The sequence below is a fragment of the Saccopteryx bilineata genome, chromosome X, assembly GCF_036850765.1.
Source record: "Saccopteryx bilineata isolate mSacBil1 chromosome X, mSacBil1_pri_phased_curated, whole genome shotgun sequence".
Classification (NCBI taxonomy): Eukaryota; Metazoa; Chordata; class Mammalia; order Chiroptera; family Emballonuridae; genus Saccopteryx; species Saccopteryx bilineata.
Genome location: NC_089502.1, coordinates 58,505,510 through 58,530,635, shown reverse-complemented (window position 1 = coordinate 58,530,635; position 25,126 = coordinate 58,505,510). Strand labels below are relative to the sequence as shown.

The 25,126-nt window shown below is 37.3% G+C and overlaps 1 protein-coding gene across 2 annotated transcripts in view; it reads left to right on the top strand.

Annotated features, from left to right (window-relative positions):
* The window catches only part of PCDH19 (protocadherin 19), a 90,546-nt gene extending 65,739 nt beyond the window's left edge, over window positions 1-24,807 (top strand). For both annotated transcript variants that reach the window (XM_066249272.1, XM_066249275.1), the window contains one exon: window positions 24,226-24,807. In XM_066249272.1, coding sequence (XP_066105369.1) covers window positions 24,226-24,800 — 575 coding nt within the window. In that variant the 3' untranslated portion in view covers window positions 24,801-24,807. The remainder of the gene's footprint in view (window positions 1-24,225) is intronic.
* Window positions 24,808-25,126: the final 319 nt, after the last annotated feature.

Sequence of the window (25,126 nt, the reverse complement as noted above, 5' to 3'; positions counted from 1 at the left end):
CATTATTTACATTTTATTGGCAAGACACTGACTAGGTTGTTTTGCATTCTCAAAAAATTCATTGAACTATTGAAATCATTTTATACTTTGAGTCTTTCAATCTTTTTAACATTATTTCTGACCTAATCATAAGACGTTAAGAGCCATAAATAAACTCTATCAGGATGGGAAACTTGCCACTCAAATATTTATGAAGTATATTTTTTCTGCTCAGTTTCTCTTTAACCCCTTTATTATAAAATAAATATGAAGAATTGAGTCCAGTCATAATTTAAAGAGCAATTTTAAGAACTGAACAATCTTGCATTATTTCTTTATTGTTTAGGTAAAATACTTGTGAGATGGCTTTCCTCTCTTACCATAAATGCTTTTAGTCATCCAGGGTCAGGTTTTTGCCCAGATACTTTTTGGTCAGTATCTTTACCTCCAGCCAAGGAAAGCTAATTTGACATCCACTTTGGAACTATGGCTTTTGACATGGAAGTCTTCAATTTCTCTTCCTATAAGGCTTATCCACAATAAAACTGCAGCCATTGAAAAATCACCAAGCACCAGATTGGAGAAGGCTTGAACCATCAGAAAAGCTGCTTTTTAGGGGCTTATGCACAGGCCATGGTAGATAGATAAAACATATTCTTTTGCAACTAGGCAGAATGAAGCCCTATAAGCTAATTATTTTGCCATTATGCAGAATACAAAGAAGTCCTCCCTGGATTGAACTAAAAATATTTTCAATGAGATAATAATCTCTAGAGTTGTTTTAGAGCAAATCTTTTGCAGCTCGATATTTGTGTACAGGTGACAGAATCAGAAGGGTGTTATGGGATTTTAGGTTTAATGATGGACATTGGACTTCACTCCAAATTATGTGAGTCAAAGATCAACTGTGTAGTTAGGAATATTTACGTGAGATGGTATGTAGCAGAGGTAATTTGAAAGGAACTGAATACAGAAGGGACCAAAGGCATTTATCAGAAAATGAACTCTTAATGGCTGAATTCATTTAAAGTTTTGTCTCATTAAGGTGGCCTCATGAGAACCCCTTTGCCTTTTGATGGCTCCTGGTAATCGGAAATAGTACTTCTATTTCATTATATTTTATAGTAGTATAGACAACAAACTTGCAAGCTGTTCAATCTGAAGCAATAGGTGACACCATTTTACAGAGAGTTCTTTTTTTTATTAAATAATTTTTTTTAGATTTTATTTATTCATTATAGAGAGGAGAGAGAGAGAGAGAGAGAGAAGGGGGGAGGAGCAGGAAGCATCAACTCCCATATGCGCCTTGACCAGGCAAGCCCAGGGTTTCGAACCAGCAACCTCAGTGTTTCCAGGTTGATGCTTTATCCACTGCGCCACCACAGGTCAGGCAAGAGAGTTCTTTTTAACCTTAGTAATATCTACTTTAATGGCAAATGAAACTTTTTAGTTTCCTGTCTTGGTTTAAATCTTAAGAAGATTTTCAATTTGATGAAAATTAGAATCTTAAAATATCCAGTTAGTTAAATTAAGCTTTAGTTCTTTCTAGTTCATGGTCTAGTACCTAGACTCTCAATCATGCAGGACGGTGACCTGCTTTAACATAAGCATAACTTACCTTGTTTCTTCCCTTTTAAATTGATATCTATAAATAAACACTGCTGTAACCATCTGTAGAAACTTGGTAACCTTAGTTAATTATAGCTAAGAAGCTTCCCATCCATGAGCTTACAAACCCCAATCCAGTCCCAGAGATACTCTTTATAGTTTTTCTCACCTCTAAGCTCATATTGTCTCTCATTTCTATCCTTAGTTTAGATAAAAATAGATGTTTGACCACTTGTTGTCTTCTCTCCTCTTTTATCCAGTATGGAATTTCCAACCTACATGAACAATAGAATATTTTCCTTTCAATACTTGCAAAAGAGGGAGGAGAGGAATGTTATATGTTCCAAGACATTTAGACTGGTCAAACTGTTCCAAGGCATCACCACCTGCTGTTTTTAATCATTAATGAGACTGTCAGTTGCTCTAATCTGGGAGATGAACCAAAATAATGGTTTTGATTTTATTTTAATTTTAAAACAAGCTTACTGAAAAAGAGTGTTTCCAGCTTGTAAGAGTCACATTGTTGATAAACCAAAGCAAGTCAGCTACAGAAGCTGAACCATCATTCATATGCAAACAGTAACTATTTGAAACTTGCAGAATTATTATCACTAGCTAAAAATTTTAGTCCTTTTAATTGAAGAAATTATTTTATTCCAGAGACATGCTTCATATATCTGTTTCATTTTATTTTCTGGAAGAAAAACTGATGCACCAAAGTGTTTAAAGAGTATTAATGTCAGAACACAAACAATTGCAAAGTCCAGAGTGAAGCCCCAATCGCAAATTCTTTTGCTTGACACACTGCCCATCAAACTGTCCATATAATTTAGAAGTCTAGTGATTATTTGTAAGTTATCTATACCCTACCAAGTCTGTATTTTTGTACACTGGATGATTTTGATTAGTGGCAAAATGAGAATTGAGAAATACAGTGTTTATTCACAAAGTGTATTTTAAAGACCTGGAGCCAGAACTTAATTTGTATTGACTGTCAACTTAGATGGTTTCATTATACCTCTCGGAGCTTCCCAAACACTTTTAGATTTATAATTGATGTCTACTGAAGGTGCAGGCAAAGAAAACTTTCCTTCTTTGACTACAGAAAACATTACCTTAATGTTGGTCCCTAGTTAACTGTAGGGTAGCTGTATCCAATCACACTAGCCTGCTAACACCGCAACAGAGCCCTCCTGAATTCAGCTTCTAATCAATCTATGTAGCTAATGAGTCTACAAACAGACTGAACTGCTGGAGCTGGCACCAGGAAACCACCATTATAAACTAACCATCTCTTATTAACCTTTTGGTGTTTCCTTTGAGATGCTAATTAGAGACCCATAAAAGTATCTGCTTTGGATCTTTGGTTTAAAATACAATGTTCAAAGGAACACAATCCACTTTAAAGCTTCGGTTAGTGTGGAGTTTCCCCTTGTGAAGGAAAATGAGTGACTTGATATTTAAGTCAGGTTTGTGTAATTAATCTGTAACATTCTGGCAATTAAAATACCTGCTTCTATAGTTGGTATACTTTACAATATTCTCCAGATTCCAGTGGTACTGAAGTGGGCAGCACATGTTTCTGCCAACATTATATGTTGATGGTCTGAAGGTACTCATTCCCAGGCTGAAGCCTTGTCCGCCAGACTGCCTGTCTGCCTTCTGCTTTGGATTAAATTCCTCTTGATTGCCTGAGGGGTTTAGAGGTGTGTTTTTCTTTCATTTTTTTTTTCAGGATGATGAGTCTAGTAATGAGGATTAGGGGAAGTCTTCTATGTTTAAGAGCTGTTTAGCTCAAAATGATAGGTTATCGAATGGGCCCACCCAATATTCAAACTATCATATTTACTTGATGAAGATGGTGGAGTAACATTCCTTGGTGCTGTAGTTTTCTATCTCATTCCCTCTTTGATAGTTTTCACACCCAAAAGTAAGTGTTTCATTGAGCAAAGAGTATTTATTGTGAGATAAGCGCTCAAGACATGTCTCATCCTGTGCTTTTGTTTATCCATCTATAGCACCTTTAAGTGTCTCATTTTTTTCTTATTTGTCCTAAATAAAAATTATCTAAAATAAATGGTGTATATGCTCCTAGGGGACATAATCTTTAGATGAGGGATTGGCTATTTATTAAATAAGTGAGCTTTGTTGCAAAGTTAGACATTTTTAAATTTGATTTAGAAAACCAAGGTCAGAATCCAGAAACCTAATATTAATCATCTAAGATCCTTTAGAGATTAAAACACCTATACCAGAAATGTAGGCACAGAACCCAATATTCTACTTGCAACATTTCTGAGAGCCCCTTTGATGTCTTAAATTTCTACTGTCATCAATATAGAATGTTCAAAATCATGAAAAGTTCCTGAAATTATTATGATAAGGAGTGCATTTAATATATCATTTATTCCTTGCAGCAAACTTGAGAGGGAGACAAGCATAGAATTCCAAAAAGTTAACAGTAGAGTGACAGCTATTTAAAGTGATACTCGAAGTCAGAATCTTAGCTGATTGAGAAAGTTAGAATGAGGAGTTAAGAGAGAATTGAAATAAGATGCAAATATCTATGGTTGAAACAGGGATTGGCCCGAGTATGAGTGGCATAATTCAGTATTCCTTTACTATGTACTATTTATCTGATCCTCATAAGTCAACCTCAGAATATTTATTAGTCTTTTAGACAGGCAGTATCCCATCAATTCAGGGACAATGTTTTTACCCTACTACATTCTCCTGAAGACTGACGTCACTAGTCAGCCTGTAAATCCAAAGGGAAACATAGCATTATAGTGACCAAGAAGACAACTTTTGGAATAAGACAAATCTAAGTACCATGCTAATCTTTGCCACTCAATAGCTATTGACCTAAGTCATATTAGTTATTTTATTGAACCCTTAATATTCCTACCAGCCAGAAGGGAGTAAAAATAGAAATTATCAAGGTAGTTGTGCGATGATCCAAGTAAAGTACTTGGTGTACTACCTGGCACAAAGTAAGTGCTCAAAAAAGTGCCATTATTGCAGAGATTCAGTCAGTGAAATACTGACTTTGCATGATTTTGGGGCTACCACCCCACTGTTCAAAGCCTCTTTTCTGCATGCTGATGTCTATTATCCCTTTAACAGATGGTCAGGCATTTCATTTTACAATTATAGTTCAGATTTCAAGCAGCCCTTGAGAAGAGGGAATGTATTTATTCAAATTCACACTAAGTTGCGAGTGGCTTCTATTAGACTGTTTCTAAGTTTGGAATTTGGTGGTGGTGGTGGTGGGGTTTCCAGAATATTAAATACTAAAGTCTCGGGGCGGGGGGAGAACAACAAATCTCATGAGTTTTCCCAGAGCTATCAATGTACAGAAGAATATTGGATAATTATTTGACTTACTCACTGTGAAATGTCTGGATGTTGAAAAGCTGCTTTCACTATCAAATCATTTTTCAGAATTAGCCTAGACTCTGGTTTGAGTGATTATGGGATATCCACTAAAGGTTCTTGGAAGAGATATCCATATAATCTACATTATGAAATGCACATATATTTGAGAAGCTGTCGTAAGACAAGCAAAGCTGGACTTCTTTTTTGGTGGCATTGATGCTGCTTTGCTTTCCCTATGTAACAATGTGCACCACCCCAATCTCCAAGGTCCCTATCCATCTTTCCTGCTGTCCCTTCACTGCTCTTAAATGGCTAATGGATAGCAGATAACATTCTGATTCTCCTTTTTGTTTCTACTTCATGCCAGACTTTTATTAAAAAATAAATGAGGAGATATTTTTTTATTTCTAGTTTTCCTCTAAAAAATTCACCCTGCAAAAGATCATTTCTATTCTTTTTTTCTTCCTTTATTTTATTTTTTTTTTGCCTATGGGCTGAAAAATGCTCAACTTCCACCTGCAAAGTCTTATCTCTTTGTCATATTAATAAGCTTACAGCAGGTCCATGGGGACAGTGTTATCTGAGTAATGATGTGAATTTATGTTCCTTTGGATTTCTGTCTCTTTTTGTAGTGGAAGAAATGAATTTGTTAATGATAGAAAAAACTCAACCGAAGCCTTTTATAAAATCCTCTTTATATAAATGTCAAGAGAGAGCCACTCAAATCCATAGTTGATAAATGAAATTTCTTTTTTTTTTTTATCCTGGTCTTGCTTAGAGCTGTTTGTCTTATATTAATATAAGTCAGCTGTCTCATCTTCACTGGGTATAGTGTGTTGAATTTAGTGAGAAGGCTGTGGTTTTGTGGCATAAAATACTTTGGCTTGTAAAGGACCTTATGACATGTTTGTACTTGTCAACAAATGGAGATGGAGAGAGAGGGAGAGAGGGTGGGAGGGAGGGCACAAAGAAGACATGACAAGAGGGAAGGGATCTAGGGTGGGAGATTGTATACACACAGAGGGAACTATGTGGAATTAGGGAAATGCAAAAAGAATTTACAACATAGGGACAAGCATTGTGTTTTTTGAAAGATGCAAATTTTGGAAAAAAAATTAATTTTTTTTACATAACCATTTCATGATTAGTGTAACTGGAAGTACATAATTTTTGACTTCCTAAAAAAATCCTAATCTATGTACTATATGCAAAATAGTAAAAGATAATTATAATACCCAAAGAACTTCATGCTATATTGCCTTGGGGAAACTGAATTATAGTTTTCACTGTATTATTTATTCATTATAAAGTCTTGGATAAGTCTTTAACTTCTCAAAATCTCAACTCATATATTTATAGATGGGTTGATGAACAATGTTGTAATAATGTTGCTTAAACGACCAAAATGATATATATATGTGTATAATACCTTTTTTTTGGTATAATATAATTGTGAATCATATAGCTACTCCACCCCCCCCCCCCGTGTCCTCCTTGACTTGCTGTCCTTAGTGCTTTATTCTTAGCACAGTCTGGTTTAGCAGAGACAAAAATGACCTGAGAGTCAGGGACTTTAAACTCTCAGCATATTCTCGAGGTGATTTCAGGTATTACACCACACTGGTTCCTCCTTCATCATATTCCACAAATTAATAGCTGTGTGCAGGTTACCTGTCCTGTTCAGTCTTTGGATTTTTCATCTGTAGAATGGAGGACCTTAGAGGGTGGTTGTAAGATTAAATGAGGTAATGCATATAAAACACTTAGATAATGCTTACTCTAAAGTAGACACTCAAGAGGGATAATGGTAAGATAAATCCAATGAAGTCATTCTTCTTGGTTTACTTTCTGTCTTCTTCACTTCTCCATACCTGTTTCTCACTTAAAATCTTTGGCAAAATTTAAATTCTATAAAGAAGCCTCTCTTGACTAACAGTTTACTCTGTTCTTTCCTTTATTTGGCACCTCTTTAACACCTGTGTACATGGTTTATATCATGTTAATTTGCTTCTGCCCATTTTTAAATTAAAATGAGGGAGTTGATAATTGTTACAATCCTTCAACTTCTAAACTCTTTTATTCTGCATTTTGGGTTCCAGTCATACTCTTTTCAGATTCCTGAGCACACAACCATTTGCCAGTGGATCTGTAATGAATGCCATACTCAAGTTAACAGATGGTATGGTGTATTTGCTTTGAGGGTAAATGCTTTTTCATCTTAATTTCCTTCCTTTGGCATTCCTTTCTTGGAAGCTGCTCAGTGGCAATGCCATGAAACATTGGGTGAAAATCAAACTGAAGTAGTAGGTCACTTGTCTATTTCAGGAAAGAAAATATACTTTTAAAAACTAATGGCCAGTGAAGTTTTACCAAAAGAATGCCTTTTTGCCCTAGTATTAGGGGCCAAATAAGTCTATGGGAATAATGAATTTAGGATTGTTCATTCCTTTTTTTAAAAAAAATCTTATTTTTATTAATTTTAATGCAGCGACATTGATAAATCAGGGCACATATGTTCTGAGAAAACATCTCCAGATTATTTTGACCTTTGATTATGCTGCATACCCCTCAATCAAGTCAAATTGTCCTCCGTCAACTTCTATCTGGTTTTCTTTGTGCCCCTCCCCTCCCCTCACTCCCTCCCTCTCCTTCCTCGCCCCCTCCCTACCCCTCCACCCCACTCCCTGTTACCATCACATTCTTTTCCATGTCTCTGAGTCTCATTTTTATGTCCCATCTATGCATGGGTTCATATAGTTCTTAGTTTTTTTCTAATTTACTTATTTCACTCCATATAATGTTATCAAGGTTCATCCATGTTATTGTAAATGATCCGATGTCATCATTTCTTATGGCTGAGTAGTATTCCATAGTATATATGTACCAAAGCTTTTTAATCCACTCGTCCTCTGACGGACACTTGGGCTTTTCTAACCAAGGTGGCTATTCTTAGTTGGTAACTATTTCCATTTTACTTAAAGTTTAAGAAATCTCCTCTCCCTGGCTAATACGTCACACCTCTCACAGTTGATCTAGTCTTAAAATCTAACACTCTAAGGCAAATCTCATGTCCCTTCTTCTACAGTCAGTTGTAAACTGCTAACTTGACTACAGATTTTCCATTCCTCTTCTTCTCCCTCTCCTCCTCTCTTCACACACTTTTCTTCTTGATGTTTCTTATTTAGCTCTTCTTCTGACCCTCCTCATTTTAAGCTGAGGTTGGTTCTATCCTCTTTCCTTCTAGGGACAATTTCTCTTTCATTATTGTACTTTTACAAAAAAATAAGTACAGATATTTTTAAATGACAATTAATAAGAATTGCTTTGGTTGTAGAGTTTGGTGTTCCCTTATGGAAGATTTTAATGGCTTCTTTTCTTTTTTTTTAATTAATAATTTTATTTTTTTAATGGGGTGATGTCAATAAATCAGGATACATATATTCAAAGATAACAAGTCCAGGTTATCTTGTCGTTCAATTATGTTGCATACCCACCACCCAAAGTTAGATTGTCCTCTGTCACCTTCTATCTTGTTTTCTTTATGAATGGCTTCTTTTCATTTGTTACAATTGCCTTTTTTAATATTTTATCTTTCATTTCACACAGCTCATAATATACTACTATGAATGGATAAGACCCTCAGTGAACAAATGTTGCTCTTAACATGACCACATAAAAGATGATAACCACCAATGTTTAATCCCCTGGGAAGTTTGTATCCACCTAATTTTATAGATAATGGAAGTAAAATGATTTATTCTATGACATAGCAAAGATGAGAGAAGAGTTTGCATTTTCTGAATTTGTGACGTGACTTCAAGACGTTCTGGTTTTCCTTTTGAAATCTCAGAGGCTATGAGACTGATAGGAAGTTTTAATTCCTGTTACAAAAGGAATGCCTCCTTCAGTTGAGAAGAGATTTTGCTTAGAGAAACTGCTGTAGAACTATCAGTGAAACCAGTAAGAACAGGGAGTCAGAAGTATTGCTGTGAGAATGAATGAAATAATTGGTGTGCCTAACTAGTCCAGGGGGCATGATTGATAGTATTCAGGATTGTCTACAGCATTGGCATCTGTGTAGATATCAGCCTTGCACTTTGTTTTTCATTTTTTACTATTTGAGTTTTCTTGCTGTCTTATCTATGTCACTGGCAAGTCCGATGGCCAAAACGCTTCAATTGAATCACAACTGAGTCTTCTTGAAGTTTCTTTTCCTCTAACCTTGCTGGTTTCTTGCTTATATTGTGGTTTAAAACTTTTTCTTCTAAAAAATGCCTGTTGAATCAAGTCTTGAGCTTCTGTTTCTCTCATAATTTCCTCTGATCTGGGCTATTTTGGATTGGATGTTTTCATTAAGATAAATGTCAGAAATTCTATCAGATGGCTCAATTCTGTTTGGCTTATTGGACTGCAAGGCAACTGAGGCCCAGTTTGTTTAGATTGGCTTTTTCAATTTGGTATTGTATGGGCATTTTGGTAACGGCTATTTCTCAAAGATGATCTAAAAAAGCATTTTCCGTTTTGTTAAAACACCTGTGGTCACTCCTCTCAATAGTTTTTGAGGTGTTTCCTGTTTTTTGTTTGTTTTTATTGGGGGTTTGGTGTATAGAAGGGAAAGCCCTGATTCAGGAATCTGGATTCAAATTCTGATGTTACTAACCCCATTTGTGATCTCAAGGAACTTACTTCCTCTCTTTGGAGGAAATAAATAAAGCATTTGGACAGGAATGATTTATAGGGCTCATTATTGCTAGTAATTTATGACTATTCATTGTTCATTGACTAGGAAAAGATTATTGGAGAGTGAATGGCATTTTGGCTGGATTTTCCTCTGTATTCCTAAAGAGCAAGGCAGGATGGGAAATTTGACTCTTAGGGATCTTTGGGTTATAAAAATCCTTCTATCATGGCAAGGGAAATTAGGGTGAAACATTGGTGAAGCTATGTTGTGTTAAACATTCTGAGTTCCTTCTCTTTGACTTCTATTTGAATGTATTTATTTTAACTCTGCTTTAAAGTGTGTGTATTTTTCAAGAAAACAGTTCTCCTTTCCTTTTACACCTATTTCATGTTCTCCTAATCCTTCTCCCTTATTGAATCATCCATTTCTAAATAGTTTGTAATTTTCAACTCAATTACCTCTTTCCCCTAAGTGAAGAACACAACTGCTCCCTCTTTGGTGCTTTTGCAGCTGCCTCTGCTTTCCCCAAAATGGAATGTTTAGCTCTTTCCTTGGATTTCCTAGCTGGTCATTAGTTCAGGATTTGTGGCCCATCTCCTGGTAATGGAACTCCCTAATCCCATGGCCAGAGTTGTTTCCCATTGCCTTTGGTGCCTTTCAATCTTTTGTGGGATTAATTTATATGAAATGGGGGATTTAGCAAGGTTTCAGAGCTTTATTTGCCTCATTATCTCCAGTAATTCAATTGTCCAGCCTTTGAGACACTGATTCATCTATGAGGGGAACCTAGCCCTATGTCCCTGTTGTATTTTGATGGAGAAATAGAAGATTAGAAGATACTAAATGTACTTTGTCCCTGAATTAAATGGTCTTCATTTGTCCACTTCATAGATTGTCCATTTCAATTCCAAAGAAGCTCTCTTAACAGTTGGTCTTTTTGTTTTACTTTTATGTACCAGCATTTCAGAAAGTGATTGCTGTTTTTCCTTAGGTGTTTTGACTTTATCTACCTTTCTGGCCTTAAACTTTATGGTAACTCACTTCCACTGTTAATTGTTGGGGTTTGCACACATCATACTTTGCTATCACAGCTCAGAAGAAGATATCAGCTTCTTCACTCCTCTTCAACTCCAAAACTTTCTGTATTGTTGGATTAGTACTGTCATTCCAAATGTGTGTGGTGCAGCCTGTTTTTGTTTCTCCACTCCAAGAGCCTCATTCAATTTAATTCCTCATATTTAACATATTAGGCATCTTGTCACTATTCCCTTTCTGAGGTCTATTGTTTTTGTTTTTTTTTTTTTGAGGTCTATTGTTTTTAAAAATCTGAATGCATTCTGTGTGTGTGTGTGTGTGTGTGTGTGTGTGTTTTAAGTGATGAGATCTGTAGCAGAATCAGAAGTAGCTCTATGGCTGGGAGGAAAGAAAACACAGAGGAAAAGAATATTGCTCACATTCTCAGAAGGTATCCAAGGGAAAATTCTTGGCAAAATTGTGTCTTTTTTGTCACTATATATATTTGCCTGCACCTTCTCATCCATTTGGGAGCACAGGCATCCAGTAATCTCCTTGGGTTTTTCTACTTTCCTTCACTATTATTACTTCTAGTCAGGACCCTGCATTCCCAGGCTTTCTTTGTTTGCTTTCTACTTCGCAGATATAACTTATTTGTTCTGTTTCATTTCCTTAGGGTCCTAATTATTCCAAGGGACCTGTTAAACTTACTGATCTTTTTTTTCCAAATACCATTTGAAATCTTAATGTGATGATAATATACAGGAATAACTACTAGTGGCATTTGGGTCACCAAGACAACCTGATGAGGGTGATAATCTTTAACACGGGTCTTCCCAGCAGCCCTTCCTACATACTCCACCAGTAGTTGGCTACATGGTTTAAGGATAAGGACAGTTAGGGCTCCATTTATTCCAGAGTTAGAGCTTTCTGGTGGATAAATGACACCTAACATGAATTGAGTTCTTTCTTTGTGTCAGGCACTGATTATATTGCTTTATGTATATTTCCACTTTTAATTGTCTGAACAGCTCAATGAAGTCAGTGTAATTTTTTCTATCTTGCAGATAGGGAAAAAAAAGGCACAGAGGATAACTTTATTTATTTATTTATTTATTTTTACAGAGACAGAAAGTGAGTCAGAGAGAGGGATGGATAGGGATAGACAGACAGGAACGGAGAGAGATGAGAAGCATCAATCATTTTTATTTTCGTTGCAACATCTTAGTTGTTCATTGATTACTTTCTCATATGTGCCTTGACCGTGAGGCTACACAGACCGAGTAACCCTTTGCTTGAGCCAGCGACCTTGGGTCTAAGCTGGTGAGCTTTGCTCAAACCAGATGAGCCTGCACTCAAGCTGGTGACCTCAGGGTCTCAAAACTGGGTCCTCCGCATCCCAGTCTGATGCTCTATCCACTGCGCCACCGCCTGGTCAGGTGAGGATAATATTAACTTTCATAGGATAGAGCTGTTAAGTGGTACAACTGGGACTTGAATCAGGCTGTCCTACTCTAGAGTCCACAGTCCAGAGCCTCTGAGAAAAAGATGATTCCCTTTTCAAACAAATACTTCACTGAGAGGAACTGACTTCAGATGTAATTCAGGATAGTAGGCTTCTTTTTTTTGGCAAGAAATAGATCAACTCTTGAGTTGTTCCAGTAGATCCGACTTATGTATTCCTCATTCTTCTTGAGACAGTTTCCGTTTTTGATCTGTTACAAGCAAACATTGTGCTGCAGCCCAAAGTTTTGCCATTGCTTTTCTTCCCCTTCATAATTATCAGCATTAAGAATGTTCTTCACCAGTCCCTCTGGCTTTAGGTCCAGGAATGGTTGCCAAATGCCTAGGGCCAAGCTTATATTTTAACTTTTCTCTATTTCTGGAGCAGGTATTTCTGCGGGATGACTCTCCTTGGTATTGGTGAGCAGAAATATACAAACCTAGGGCAGTGGTTGAGGGAGGGGATAGCAGACTCATCCATACTCTCAGGGCCAGAATAGCTACAAACTCCATTTAAATGAGGTAGTGCCAGTATTTTCACCATAACTTGTTTTTTCAACATAATCATACAATGAATTGTTTTCTGATATGGATGGTTGTGCTTCCTGTTATTACTGTTTCTCCTGAACTGAGCTTTTATTGGCTTCTGCATACTTAGTAGCAGACAAAAAGCTTCACACCTGTGGGCTGCTGCAATCATGGTAATAAACACTTCGCTCAGGAAGGGGAGATTTTTCTCTCTCCCAGTAGCTGATAGCTCTACATAGGGAATTTAATACATCCATTTATTCTTCTTTAGATAAACAAGATTAAATCCAGAATGAAACAGGAAGCAATCATAGCCCCTTATGTGCCTTGCATGATTTTCAGGGCCTGTACAGTTCTAGCCGTGTAAACATGATTGAAGAATGTAGGTATTCTCTATTGCAGGAGGGCTGCAATTTGGGAGAGGCCCACCATAGCTGGGCTGGAGCCAGACATATTTCTACCCACTCCACTCCACACCCTGCAAGGTTGGCTTACTCAGCTCCTAGAGTCAGAAGTGAAGATGGGACAGCTGGTGTTAATTATTCTATTGTACAGCTTCTTATCAGTAGGGGTTGAGAACTAGGCAAGGGTTAGGGAAATCTAAAGCCGTGTAATCAAGCTTGCTCCAGTTATGGTGCTAAGAAACAAAGAAATGGAGGACATTGGACAAAATAAAGAAGACACAAATATTTAATATGACAGTAAAAATATCTCTTAAAATTGTAGCTGTATTTATATTTAGAGTTTTTCTATGCTTACTGGAAGCAAGGGTAGATAAATATTATTTGAAAGAACTGATTTTTTTTCCCCTGATGTTTGGATTCAGCTTTGTCCTTGAGATTTGTTTAATGATTAGCTCAATAATATTGAGAACTTTTAATATATGAGCAGTATTGTTGTGGAAGGAAAAGTGGTTTCTCCATAACAAATACAAATACTATGGATTATATAATTTCTCCACCCCACTTCCTACCCATAATTTGTATAAACTTGACTCTGTTCAGTTCTGTAGAGCCTGGGACCTAGTAATTGTTCCGTCTCTCTAAATTGGTACATGGCCATGCATATCCCTGAGCTCCAAGGTATGGACTTCTTAGGATAGCAGGTTTCTATACCTTGGATTCTTCAGGTTGTACTTGGAGGAGTATCAGTGATTGCTCACACCAAGGCAGTTGGCCTTCCATTGGACGCGAATGTCAGGATAAGGTCCTAATCCAGGAAGAAAATAAAGCATTAATTTTAAAATGCATTGAGATGCTGTTGTGTTTCAGGATGACCCAGTAAATTATATTCACTCCTGACACAACTATTGAAAAATTATTTTCCTGAACAGCTCACTTGAAAGCAGTGTCTCTGAAACAGAATATTATTGTATAGGTTTGAGATGTAAAACTAGTTTCATAGAGAAGTGAGTTTAAATCATATTGGAAGTGCTGAAGAATATAAAGGGTAAAGAAATTAAAAAAAATACCATTTGATGCAATATTGGGATGTCAGGGAAATAGAGATTTCTAACCTATTATGTATACACATGTATTCCTTTGTACACTACCTGCGGGAGTCTGGAGAGGCAGAAACAGTACTCCAGATTAGCAGCAAGGCCTATGGGAATCACTACATCTTTGATCATATTTAACTGAGGAGAAAGGCAATCCTGTCAAAACCGTTCATGTGGTGCCCCTGGAATTTGAGACAGGGCTATTAGTGCTATGCTGAATGCTGTAATTGTAGCATGTAAGGACCATCCCATTACACTTTGTTCTTGGATGCTTATCTGAATCATTAGTTCTGAGCATTATGGGTGCCATAATAGCAATGGAGTTCCTGCAACTAAAATGGAAACACATTTGGATTGTACTTCATCTACAATTGCTTACACTTAAGCTGTTGACAGTTGATTGGTATCTGTACACTGCTGGGCTTGTGCCATGGGACTTCTAAGCATATTTGATGGGTGGAACAGACAGGGAGGCTGTAGATTTTGGCAAGCTGTAGTTCCCATTAGTCAGGCTGACTGTATCTGACACTAGAGATTCTAATTCACCAACATGAAGGTTATTTCTCTTTGCTCTGGCAGATAGCCCAATGATATTAATGTGAAGGACATGAAAAGACCAGTGTTACATTAGACTGAGTTTCCAATGAGCAAATAGTTGAGTAATTTATTAAATAGCCTGTTGACTTTTTTGGCAGGCATCAAATTCATGTCAATTCTTTTGGAATTTGAGGGAATTTTAAGTTTTAAAAATTTATTTCACAATTAATGTTAACCATTACTAATAGAGAAATATGGGCTATTTTATAGGGTGTCCAGATGATGTTTGTAGTTGTACAGTTAATATTCCTTGCCTCAAGTGTTTCTTGTAAGTGGTACTGGTAACACCCTGTTAAGGAAATTCCAGACACAGCTGTTTCTAATATTTGGAGGGGCTCCCACAGAACCATCAGGCTTATTCTGATGTTTCCTTGGTGGGAAGGAAAAAGTGTCTCAGAGAGTAGGTCTTTTCCTTATTAGTGAATTTTCTTGGCCACTGCTCTTGTTTCTGATTGCCTCCTTGTATCTTCCCCGGAGGTCTGAGTTTCTAGGCAGAAATATTTGATGTGATGAGGAAAGGTTATGAAGCTGAAGGGGGAGAGATGAAGTATGAACAGAATAATAAAACAAGAGGATATATTGGGGATGGCAGAGATGAATTAAAATACTATGGAATAGAGAGGGGGAGATGAGATGAGAAAAGAGGAATGAGAAGTAATTCATGGCGGCACTCATTATTTATAGGTAGGAATAAAAGACCCATGAACTCCAGAGAAACTTTTCTTCATACAACGCTTGTAAATAGGTTGAAATTTTGTAAAGGCAATTCCATCTTAATGCATTGTCAGAGCTGATGAGCTGCAGTTAGTAGGTTATTATATCTAATGAATAATCAATCTACTATCTCCCTGCCCTGGACAGTCTTGAGGGTGCTTAAGAGAAGGTAAATAGAAGATAGAAAAGATTTCCTCCTAGTAGAGTACAAGGGCTTCTTTAAACAAAGGAAAGATATGAACATATCATTTTACTCTCCAAACTACTTTCCTGAGAACTACTTTGGAAATTCTTTGGCTGCCTTACAGTTCCCAAATAATTTCTGAAACATTTAGGTACTCTGATTAATTTTACTTTTATAATAAAAATTGGCTTGTACTAAGAAAAAATTACCTGGACACTCTGTGTATAGTTGGGTGGTGCAGAAGAAAGGTGAATTACTGTATCAATCTTTATTTCCTCTATAAATGCAGATGACCAGGAGGAAGGTTGTTATTAATGATAATGCAGACCAGAAAAATGGCTATTATTTTCAGTCTGTTGAACAGTACAAAACTGCTTCTCAAGCACTGTGTTCAGATGTTTCTTTTTATTAGCTGTCACACAAGGAATTAGACTCATTTCAAACAGTTTGTTTTCCCACTCTTATCTCTGTAAAATCATTACTCATGAGTGGTTTCTTTGTTGAAATACTGCTTATCTCTCATATTGGAATGAGTAACAGGGTGCTAAACATACAAACTTTCAGTTTGCATAAACTCTGGGAGAAAGCGTGGGGAGGGGGTCAGAGATTCCCCGAGAGAATAAAATCATTTCTCAATGTCCTTTTTTGATAATGTTTTATAAGTATGTTATCCAGGAAGCTACATCAGCATTTTAATTCTGGTGTGTGTGTGTGTGTGTGTGTGTGTATGTGTGTGTGTGAGAGAGAGAGGGGGGGTGAGTGTGTGTGTGTATGTGATTAATAACAGCAGAGAACTTTTTGAATACCAAATATCATTCTTTATCTGCTCCACTCTTTTCTCCTTTCCAATTTTTTTCTATCTCCTGCCCCCAATTCAGGATCATTAGGATAGAATGAGTAGTTTGGCATATCTTACTATATGAGCAGATGATCCTTAGCTCTTCAGCTAGCCACCGTTTACATTTTACCAAAGGTGATTATTTTATCTGCAGTTTTAATAAGAAGCTAGATTATTTGCTATTCACTAACTGATAGAAGCAAATAAAAAAACTTGCAAAGTGGAATTAAGGGGATAAGAAAACTCTAGGGCCAAAGAAGGCTTTTTCTTTAATAATTTCAATTTACTCTTAGAATACTTTTATGGTAGAGTCCAATATCATATATTAAACAAGTCTGTATCCTCCCCCTCCATAATTGCAAAATAGAAATTTCAGAGAGTAAAAAGCTTGCAGAGTTGGATAAAACTTCAAATCATCTACTCCTAGTGCTGTCTTGTTTTCTGAACATAGAACTTGACTCCTCAGGACTTCTCCAGACACAGCATGGCATTGCTTCATTAGCTCCATGTTTCACACACTTAGCCATGAAAGATTGACATTTTAAACAACGAGGAGCAAATGCAATAAAATTGAAGTTCAGGAGATGCAATCTTTTGGAAAAACTGATTATTCCAAGGATGCAAAGATACATGATCTGTACTAAATAGACAGAACATTTAAATTTTCCAGACTGCTTTTTAAAAAATAATATTTTGCTATGTTCCACTGATTTTTCCAGCTTTATTGAGATAGAATGGGTATATAATACTCCATTGTTTTCCCTTGTAAATGGAAATGAGTATTCAGGATGATGAGGGCTATTGTTGGTGGTGGTGAGTGTGTGTGCATGTGTATGTCTATGATTTTTTTTTATTTTAATTTTAATTTTTTTCTGAAGTTGGAAACGGGGAGGCAGTCAGACAGACTCCCGCATGTGCCTGACCAGGATTCACCCAGCATGCCCACCAAGGGGCGATGTTCTGCCCATCTGGGGCATCGCTCTATTGCAACCAGAGCCATTCTAGTGCCTGAGGCAGAGACCACAGAGCCATCCTCAGCGCCCGGGCCAACTTTGCTCCAATGGAGCCTTGGCTGCGGGAGGGGAAGAGAGAGACAGAGAGGAAGGAGAGGGGAAGGGGTGGAGAAGCAGATGGGCGCTTCTCCTGTGTGCCCTGGCTGGGAATCAAACTCGGGACTTCCGCACATCAGGCCGACGCTCTACCACTGAGCCAACCGGCCAGGGCATATCTATGATTTTCGTAATGTGTGGCCATAATCCAGGCTTACTATACATCCTCTTATGTAGATTTTCCTAGAGATATGTCAGAGTGTTTTAACTCAGGTCATCTCAACCAAAAAGCCTTCTGCTACTCTTATATTCAGAGTTTGAACAAACTCAGAAAAAGCCCTCACAGCTGTGGCCCAGAGAGATTCCAAGAATTTCATTTTGCTTCAGATGGAACAGCCATTCTTTCTTTCAAAGAACAGTTGGACAAGCTAAAGGCCAGGGAGGCATCATACTAGAATGACCATGAGCTAAAGGTGTAAAGGCATTTTTCTTTCTAATAAGAGCAGTGGGACAAGCATAGGGTGCCTTCAAATTACCAGTTCTCTCTCAATGAATAGATTAATTAGCCTTGCTTCTGAATTTGTCTAATTGCTTTTGAGGCAGCACCCTGAAAAAAATAAACTTTCTTTCTCCTCATATGATTACATAGACCACTGGAAAAAGAATAATACTAAATAACTCTAAGGAAAAGAGAAAACAAACAAACAAATAAATAAAGAGAAACAGCATTGTCCATGAGAGGTGGATAATGACAAGTAAACATAGAAGGTAGTATTTGATCCCTTCAGTTTTGATATTCATTATTCATAGTTATTATTCATAAATTCCAGCACAAATGTTAGGCCTGCACCCCAGTGACACAATTACATTTTATTTTAACTTGATTTCTACCTGGTTTTGCAAACAAGTATTTAATGGTTTTGGTTGTCTCTCACTCACCGTATGTTGCTCTAGCTTGTCTTTTTCACACACTGACTTCTATTCTTTTCACATTCTTTATCTCTGTCATCCATTTCAGCCATCCAAGATTCATATTCTCTCTTTCTCTCTCCCTCTTTCCCTCTCTTTCTTATTTTAGGAAAAAAGATTTCTAACATGGAAAAGTACTATTTGAACAGATTCCCCTAAGGCAATCAATTTACTTTTAATTTGTCTGGAACTAAGCTTTTCTTTGTTGCAATGAGGAAGGATTGAAACTGCTGTAAAATTTATTAGCTTCCAGGAAGATATTTGAAATGAATTTTTAAAATTATTGTGCTGTTTGCTGTACCCAGAAGCAGTGTCATTGCAATTGCAGTATTCCAGATGGTTGCTAGAGTTACACTGAAATATCAAGATAATGTAAGACTTTTCTATGAGGCTTTTGTTAGTAACAAATAGTCCAATTTAGGTAGTTAATAAACAGTAATCCTTCTGACACTCCTGTTTGCTTCCAGTGGTTATTTCTAGTGATTTCTACCTAGTTGATGACATGCACATACTACTTTTTTGAATCACTTAAAGAAACAGTGATTGGTTTACTGAGACTTTTATTTTTTTAATGTGAACTAGCCAATGGGGAATTACCAATGTTTCTTAGCTTTCCCACCCAGGACCATGAACATTGTAGCCGTCAAGAATTTTAAAAGAATTTAGAAGTTGCAGTTGCAACATTTTGAAATGACTCATATATAGCATTGCTTGTTCTACAAAACTGGATGTCCTGGGACTTGACTGAGGGAAGTGTCAGTTCCTCTTAAGAGGAACACCAGCTGCTGGCCGCCTTTTTCTTCCCTCCAACATTAAATTTTCATTAAAAAAAGGAAATATTTTTTCTCCTGGTTAGCATGCCTATCTCCCTTGCTTTCTGCACCAGCCTTATTTGTTCCATCTTTACTATATATTCTGTCCAACACTCAGAAACTCATGATCAGCAAAAGAGTGTCTTTTTCTTGTTATTGATGAGTTCAAAATTTCTTTATTTTCCAGAAAAGAGTGAAACCAAATTGATGATGACTTTAGGTTAAGCGCTCTTTGTAAATATCACCTAAAGGATCTGTATTCCCTGCAGCATAACTACCTGTAGAATGTGTGAAAGAGTCTATTTTTAATCTAAACCAAGTCCAACAACTGGTTTAAACTCTTCACAGAAATGAATAGATACCATAGGTGTCCAACAGATATAGGCTTAGAGACTTAATTCTGTGGGTATCTTAGAATGAAACTTAAAAATGGTCCCACTTTTCTGATTTGCTATATTGCAGTAGTCCTCCTTTTGGGGAATAGTTCAATAGCCTTCTGTGACACCTCATATTTTATTGTAAAGATGCTTGTCAAATGGTTTCTGAGCGCCTAGATGAAGTCCCGCATTTGTCAGGGAGTTTTCTCCACCATAGATGACAAAATACAAAGATGCCAGTCTAGTCAGTTTCTGTTTATCTCACTCGCTGTCAGCACCTCTTATTTCTTATTTTCCAGGCAGCCTTCTGCTTAATTTCCTTGCTCCTCATGCATCAGCATAAATGATTTATACTTATATGCATCCTGAAATCTCTTTATGGATTGAATTGAATTGAACCAAATACAAAAATGAAAACTCCAGGAACTATTGCCCAAATTGCAACTTAGATCATATGACTATACATGATGCCCCAATATCGTCTATCATAAATATTAAATTCTCAAGCACTTATACTTCAATATGTTTTAACTTTGTCTCTTTGATCAGGTAAACACTGAAGGTTCCATTGACAATAATACAATTACTCTGAATTCTGAAAGTAGTGTCTTTTAAATCCATTTTAATGTTGCACTGGTTGTAAGTGAATTTTAGGTGCATAGACTGTGAATGAGGGGAGAGGCCAATGTATCACTTGGTATCACAGAGGCCAAATATAGGGTGGCACTTGCTAACTGATGCTAATTGAATGGTCTAAGAAAGGGTTGGGGTCCATCAGTCTTTTCATTTATCCTCTGAAGCTAAAGCTACATCCCTAGCCACAATACTAAATAATGGCAGGCACACAATTTCTACCAGCTTTTGCAATGCCTGAAGTAGTCCCTTTGCTTTTATAACATATGGTCTGTCTTCATTGTTCTCCTTAAGAAACTTTGTATTGTGATTTACTCACTTTTAATACAAACTTAATTTTCTTACTAAATTGAAGTTTTTATTTTTAAAGAGTAATTCATTTTCAGTGCATTTATGAAGGTAAGTTACCTTAGGCTGGGAAGATATTCTTCTATATTCATCATGTTTTCTTTCATATTGATATGGCTATAAACTCTGGTTTATACTGTTACCAAGTTAAACTTGGTTACCTTTTATATTAACTGTATTCACATGAATGTCACTGAGTGTTATTTGATACCAAAAATTATAAGCAACAAATCACTGCTCTTGGTAAAGTTTTAAGAAAATAAAGATGTCAGATCTCAGCCAGGGGTGAGACACTATGAGCAAAAGACTCTCTTAGATTCAAGTCTTCACTTGCATGAGGTAACAGCTGTGCACATAATAAGTTCATGTAATTAATCCAAGAAAATTTCATATTATTCTAGTTCATATAGGGCTGAAGTAGGCTTAGTGAGATTGGTGAATAGTCTTAGACTGATTGCATTCCTGGAAGATTGAGTGAGTTTACTTTTTCCTCTTCCTAAAGAGTGATTTATTCACTTAGGCAGTGGGTAAGCTGCAAGCAAGAACTGTCTTGCAGAGAAGCTTTTGAGAAGACTGAATTCCGTGCTCTGATCTTCCCAGATTCATAAGATCTTTGAGTTTTCTGTCCTTGGGGTCTCTGCTCTCACTCTGTGTGCAGGAGTTCCAGGTCTCCTCCCACTGTTTATTTGAAACAAATTACTATAAGGAAGGGGCACTGTACTTGCAATATGGGGTGACTCATGAATGGCATTTTCCTACTGAATTGTGTTTAAAAAAATCCTGTATCTCCCATTTGAAGACAGCCATTTGATACTAAAAACTTAAAAGAAATGAGAGCCCATTGAGATGATTCATTTAGAATGTAGTTTACCATTGCTCTGCTTTAGAAGTATGAGGAAGTGGCCAGTAAATGAGTCTGAATGTTAGCTAGGATTTTCTCTTCATAGCTGGTCACATGTCTGTGATTCCAGGGCTCAAAGACTAAAGCCCTCTATATCTTTGTATTCTAAATTAGGGACAAAAAGGACAGGGGTACCACAGTCTTTTTTTTTTTTTTTTTTTTTTTACTGACTTGCAGGGGACACTTGCTCAGATTTGTAGAAACAGAAGTTAAGTTAATTATTGAACTGTTCCTTCACTTGTACCTCTTTATTCTCTATTCCCAAATGAACAATCACACTAATTCTTTAGAGCTATTATTTGGAAAGTTATGAGATCGGCCTCATAAAAGATAGAGAGGAAGAAATATATTTTTGGAAAATTCTAAAGTTGTGAATTCTGTCCTACTGGAGGAATCTTGGGGCCTGCTGGAGAAAGTACTAGATTTGGATGAAACTGATTGTGCATAAATCAGCCATAGACTCTACCACTCATCTATGTCTACACAAATGTTTCCCTTACTTTTATACTTTATACCTCTCAGGAACATAGGCATTTTGGAGGATAACAGGCTATCAGATAGATAACAGTACTATAAGTTTTCAGGGAAGAGGCTGAGAAACACTTTATTTTGCAAAGGGTACCATGCAACTTTGGTGTGGAACTGTGCTCAAGTTTTCAGAAGCATTGTGTTATCTATATGGAAGGCGCTTATCTTTTTGGTGACAATGCTTATTTGTTATTTGGTTCCAGCTGCAAAATTCTGAGTGTTTCATTTTTTAGCACTGAAATGAAGCTTAAAGTGGCCATCTTAAATATAAGTTGGCAAATTGTGTCCAGGTTCCAGGAAGAAATCCTACCTTTGGATGGCTTTTCAGTAGTTTAAACTAGGCCACAAGTCATTCCCAGAGTTGTCTTAAAATCTGAACTCTGCCTGGATTAGCTGATTCCAATGTCTTTTCTCAAAATTATGAAGAGTATATCCTCTTATGTGCCCCTTTACTAAAATATCACTTGATGAATGAAGCCGAGCAGTGCCTCTTTGATATGTCATTTACTTACTAAAATCAATCAAGAAACAATAACAACAAAAGAAAATCAAGACTATAAGGAAGGTGTGTTATATATAGACTGATATCAGGCAAGACTCTGAATTGTAGACTTCTCCCCCTGCAAAAAAGCAGCCACAGCATATTTTTCTAATATTTTGGGGGTGAAAGTATGTACTTTTTGTCTTTGTAATCTCTCCTTGCCTCCTTACCTCCTCCAATCCTGCCCCATAGTTTTCCATAAGTGGTAAGCTGCTTATATTTTGATGCATTGTGCAACATGACAAACATTTTCATTAGGTCAGCCTCATGCAAGAATGCAACATAAATATAAATGGATGTGTAAAGTAGGGGTATAAACAGAAGCTTGAGATGAACTGTTCTATCAACTGACAAGCAGAAGTTAACCCGGGCTCCATGCTTTGGTGAAGCCCATGTAGAAAGCCTCTTTGAGAGCCAAACTAAAGCCTTTACCCTAAATGAAACCGATATGAAAAGAGAAACATATGTATCACCAATAATTATGAACTCTATCTACTGAGATTGGCTATAAAAGGGCTAAGGTAATCATGGACAATTTTTTTAAAGAAATATTACCTTAATGAACTGCAGATAAAGAAGATAAGGAGAGATGGCTACGTGGGTATATGTGAATGATGTGTGCAAAGGGCCAATGAAGCTTAAGGGCAAAATGGAAGGAAGACAGTTCAGTATGTTCATTTTGATAGGAAATTAAGTTATGCAGATGGCTTAGTGAGGAGATTGGCTGGTGGGACTGGTGATCAAAAAGAAGTGATGCAATTGGGCTTTCAAAGACAGCATGCTACCAAATTAAAATTAAGTACTGTATATCATTCACAAGTAGGGTAGAAATGTGTTTGGCAGTGCTGTTGCTCAAAAATATGGCCAAGATTTCTCAGATATACTGATGGACTTCCTGCTTCCACTTCTTCTGCCAGAACTAGTCTTAAGTACAGTTGATTTTTAGCAAGAGTTGTTGATTAAAATGCTGACTCTCAGTACCTTGACACTCAGAATAAACCTTTAAACAATATAGTATTTTTTTCATCATAGCATATTAAAAAAATTATTGCATTTATTAGTGACATTGGTTAATAACATTATATAGGTTTCAGTTGTTCAATTCCATAATACATCATCTATATATTGTCTTGTGTGTTCACCACCCCAAATTAAGTCTTCTTTCATCACCATTTATCTCCCCTTTATCTTCTTGTACCTCTCTCCAACCCCCTTTTCCTCTGGTAATCACCATACTGATGTCTGTGTCTATAAGATTTATTTTTCTTAATCCATTCACCTTTTTCACCCAGCATTCACCCCCCTCCCCTCTGACAGATGTTTCCCTTTAGGTTTTTAGTTTTTTCAGCAATGAAAACAGCAACAAAAATAATAAAAAAGCATGGTGTACAGGGAAAGGTGTACAGCCTTTTAAAATTCTATTTCTTCTGAAATAAGTGCCATTTCCCAGAAGGGCCTGTGGATACCTAAGAAACAGAACACTAGGGTGTATCAATGATTCCTGGGAAAAGCTGATGAAATTGACATTCTACTTTCTCCAAACAGATGACGGATTTCACTGCTTGGATGAATGCCGCATTCTTGGCCACTCTGACAGGTGCTGGATGCCCCGGAACACCCTGCCTAACCGCTCCAGGTCCCCCGAAAATGTGAGGGATATCATCGCTATGTCCATGGAAACCGCTGAGGTTGAGGTTTATGACCACGGCCGCCCCGCCAAGCGCACCTTCGCAACCTTTGGAAAAGATGTCAGCGACCCAATTGAGGAGAGGCCCACCCTGAGAGGCATGAGCATTGCTGATGTGATCGTCTGCGACCCCAACGTGAATGGCAGTATCCGGGAGGCAGGCAATGGCTGTGAGGCTATTAGCCCCGTCACTTCCCCTCTGCACCTCCAGAGCCCTCTGCCTACCAGGCCTTCCCTGCCTTACACCACTATCCTGATGCCACCGGCCCGCAATCTGGAGTATGTCAGCAGTACCAGTGGCCCTTCTCGTCCCTCCGAAGCTGAGCCTCGAGGAGCTGACAGTGAGAGAATCATGTATGAGGTCAACCCCATTCTGAGGGAGGGTCGTGATAGAGAATCTGGCGTGAGGCGTCTGCAGGATATCATTCTCTAAACCAGTCTCGGAGGAGAGAGAAAAGAGGCTGGTTAGCAAAGAAGCAGAAGCTGATCTTTTTATTTTATTTTATTTTATTTTATTTTATTTTATTTTATTTTATTTTTTAAGTAAGAGGAGAGGAGATAGTGAGACAGACTCCCACATGAGCCTGACTGGGATCCACCCAGCAACCCCCATCTAGGGCCCATGCAGGAATCAACTGATCTATCCTCAGCTTCCGGGGCCAACGCTCAAACCAATTGAGCCACTGTCTGTGGGAGGAGAAGAGAGAGAGAAGGAGAAGAGAAAGAGAAGAAGATGGTCGCTTCTCCTGTGTGCCTGAC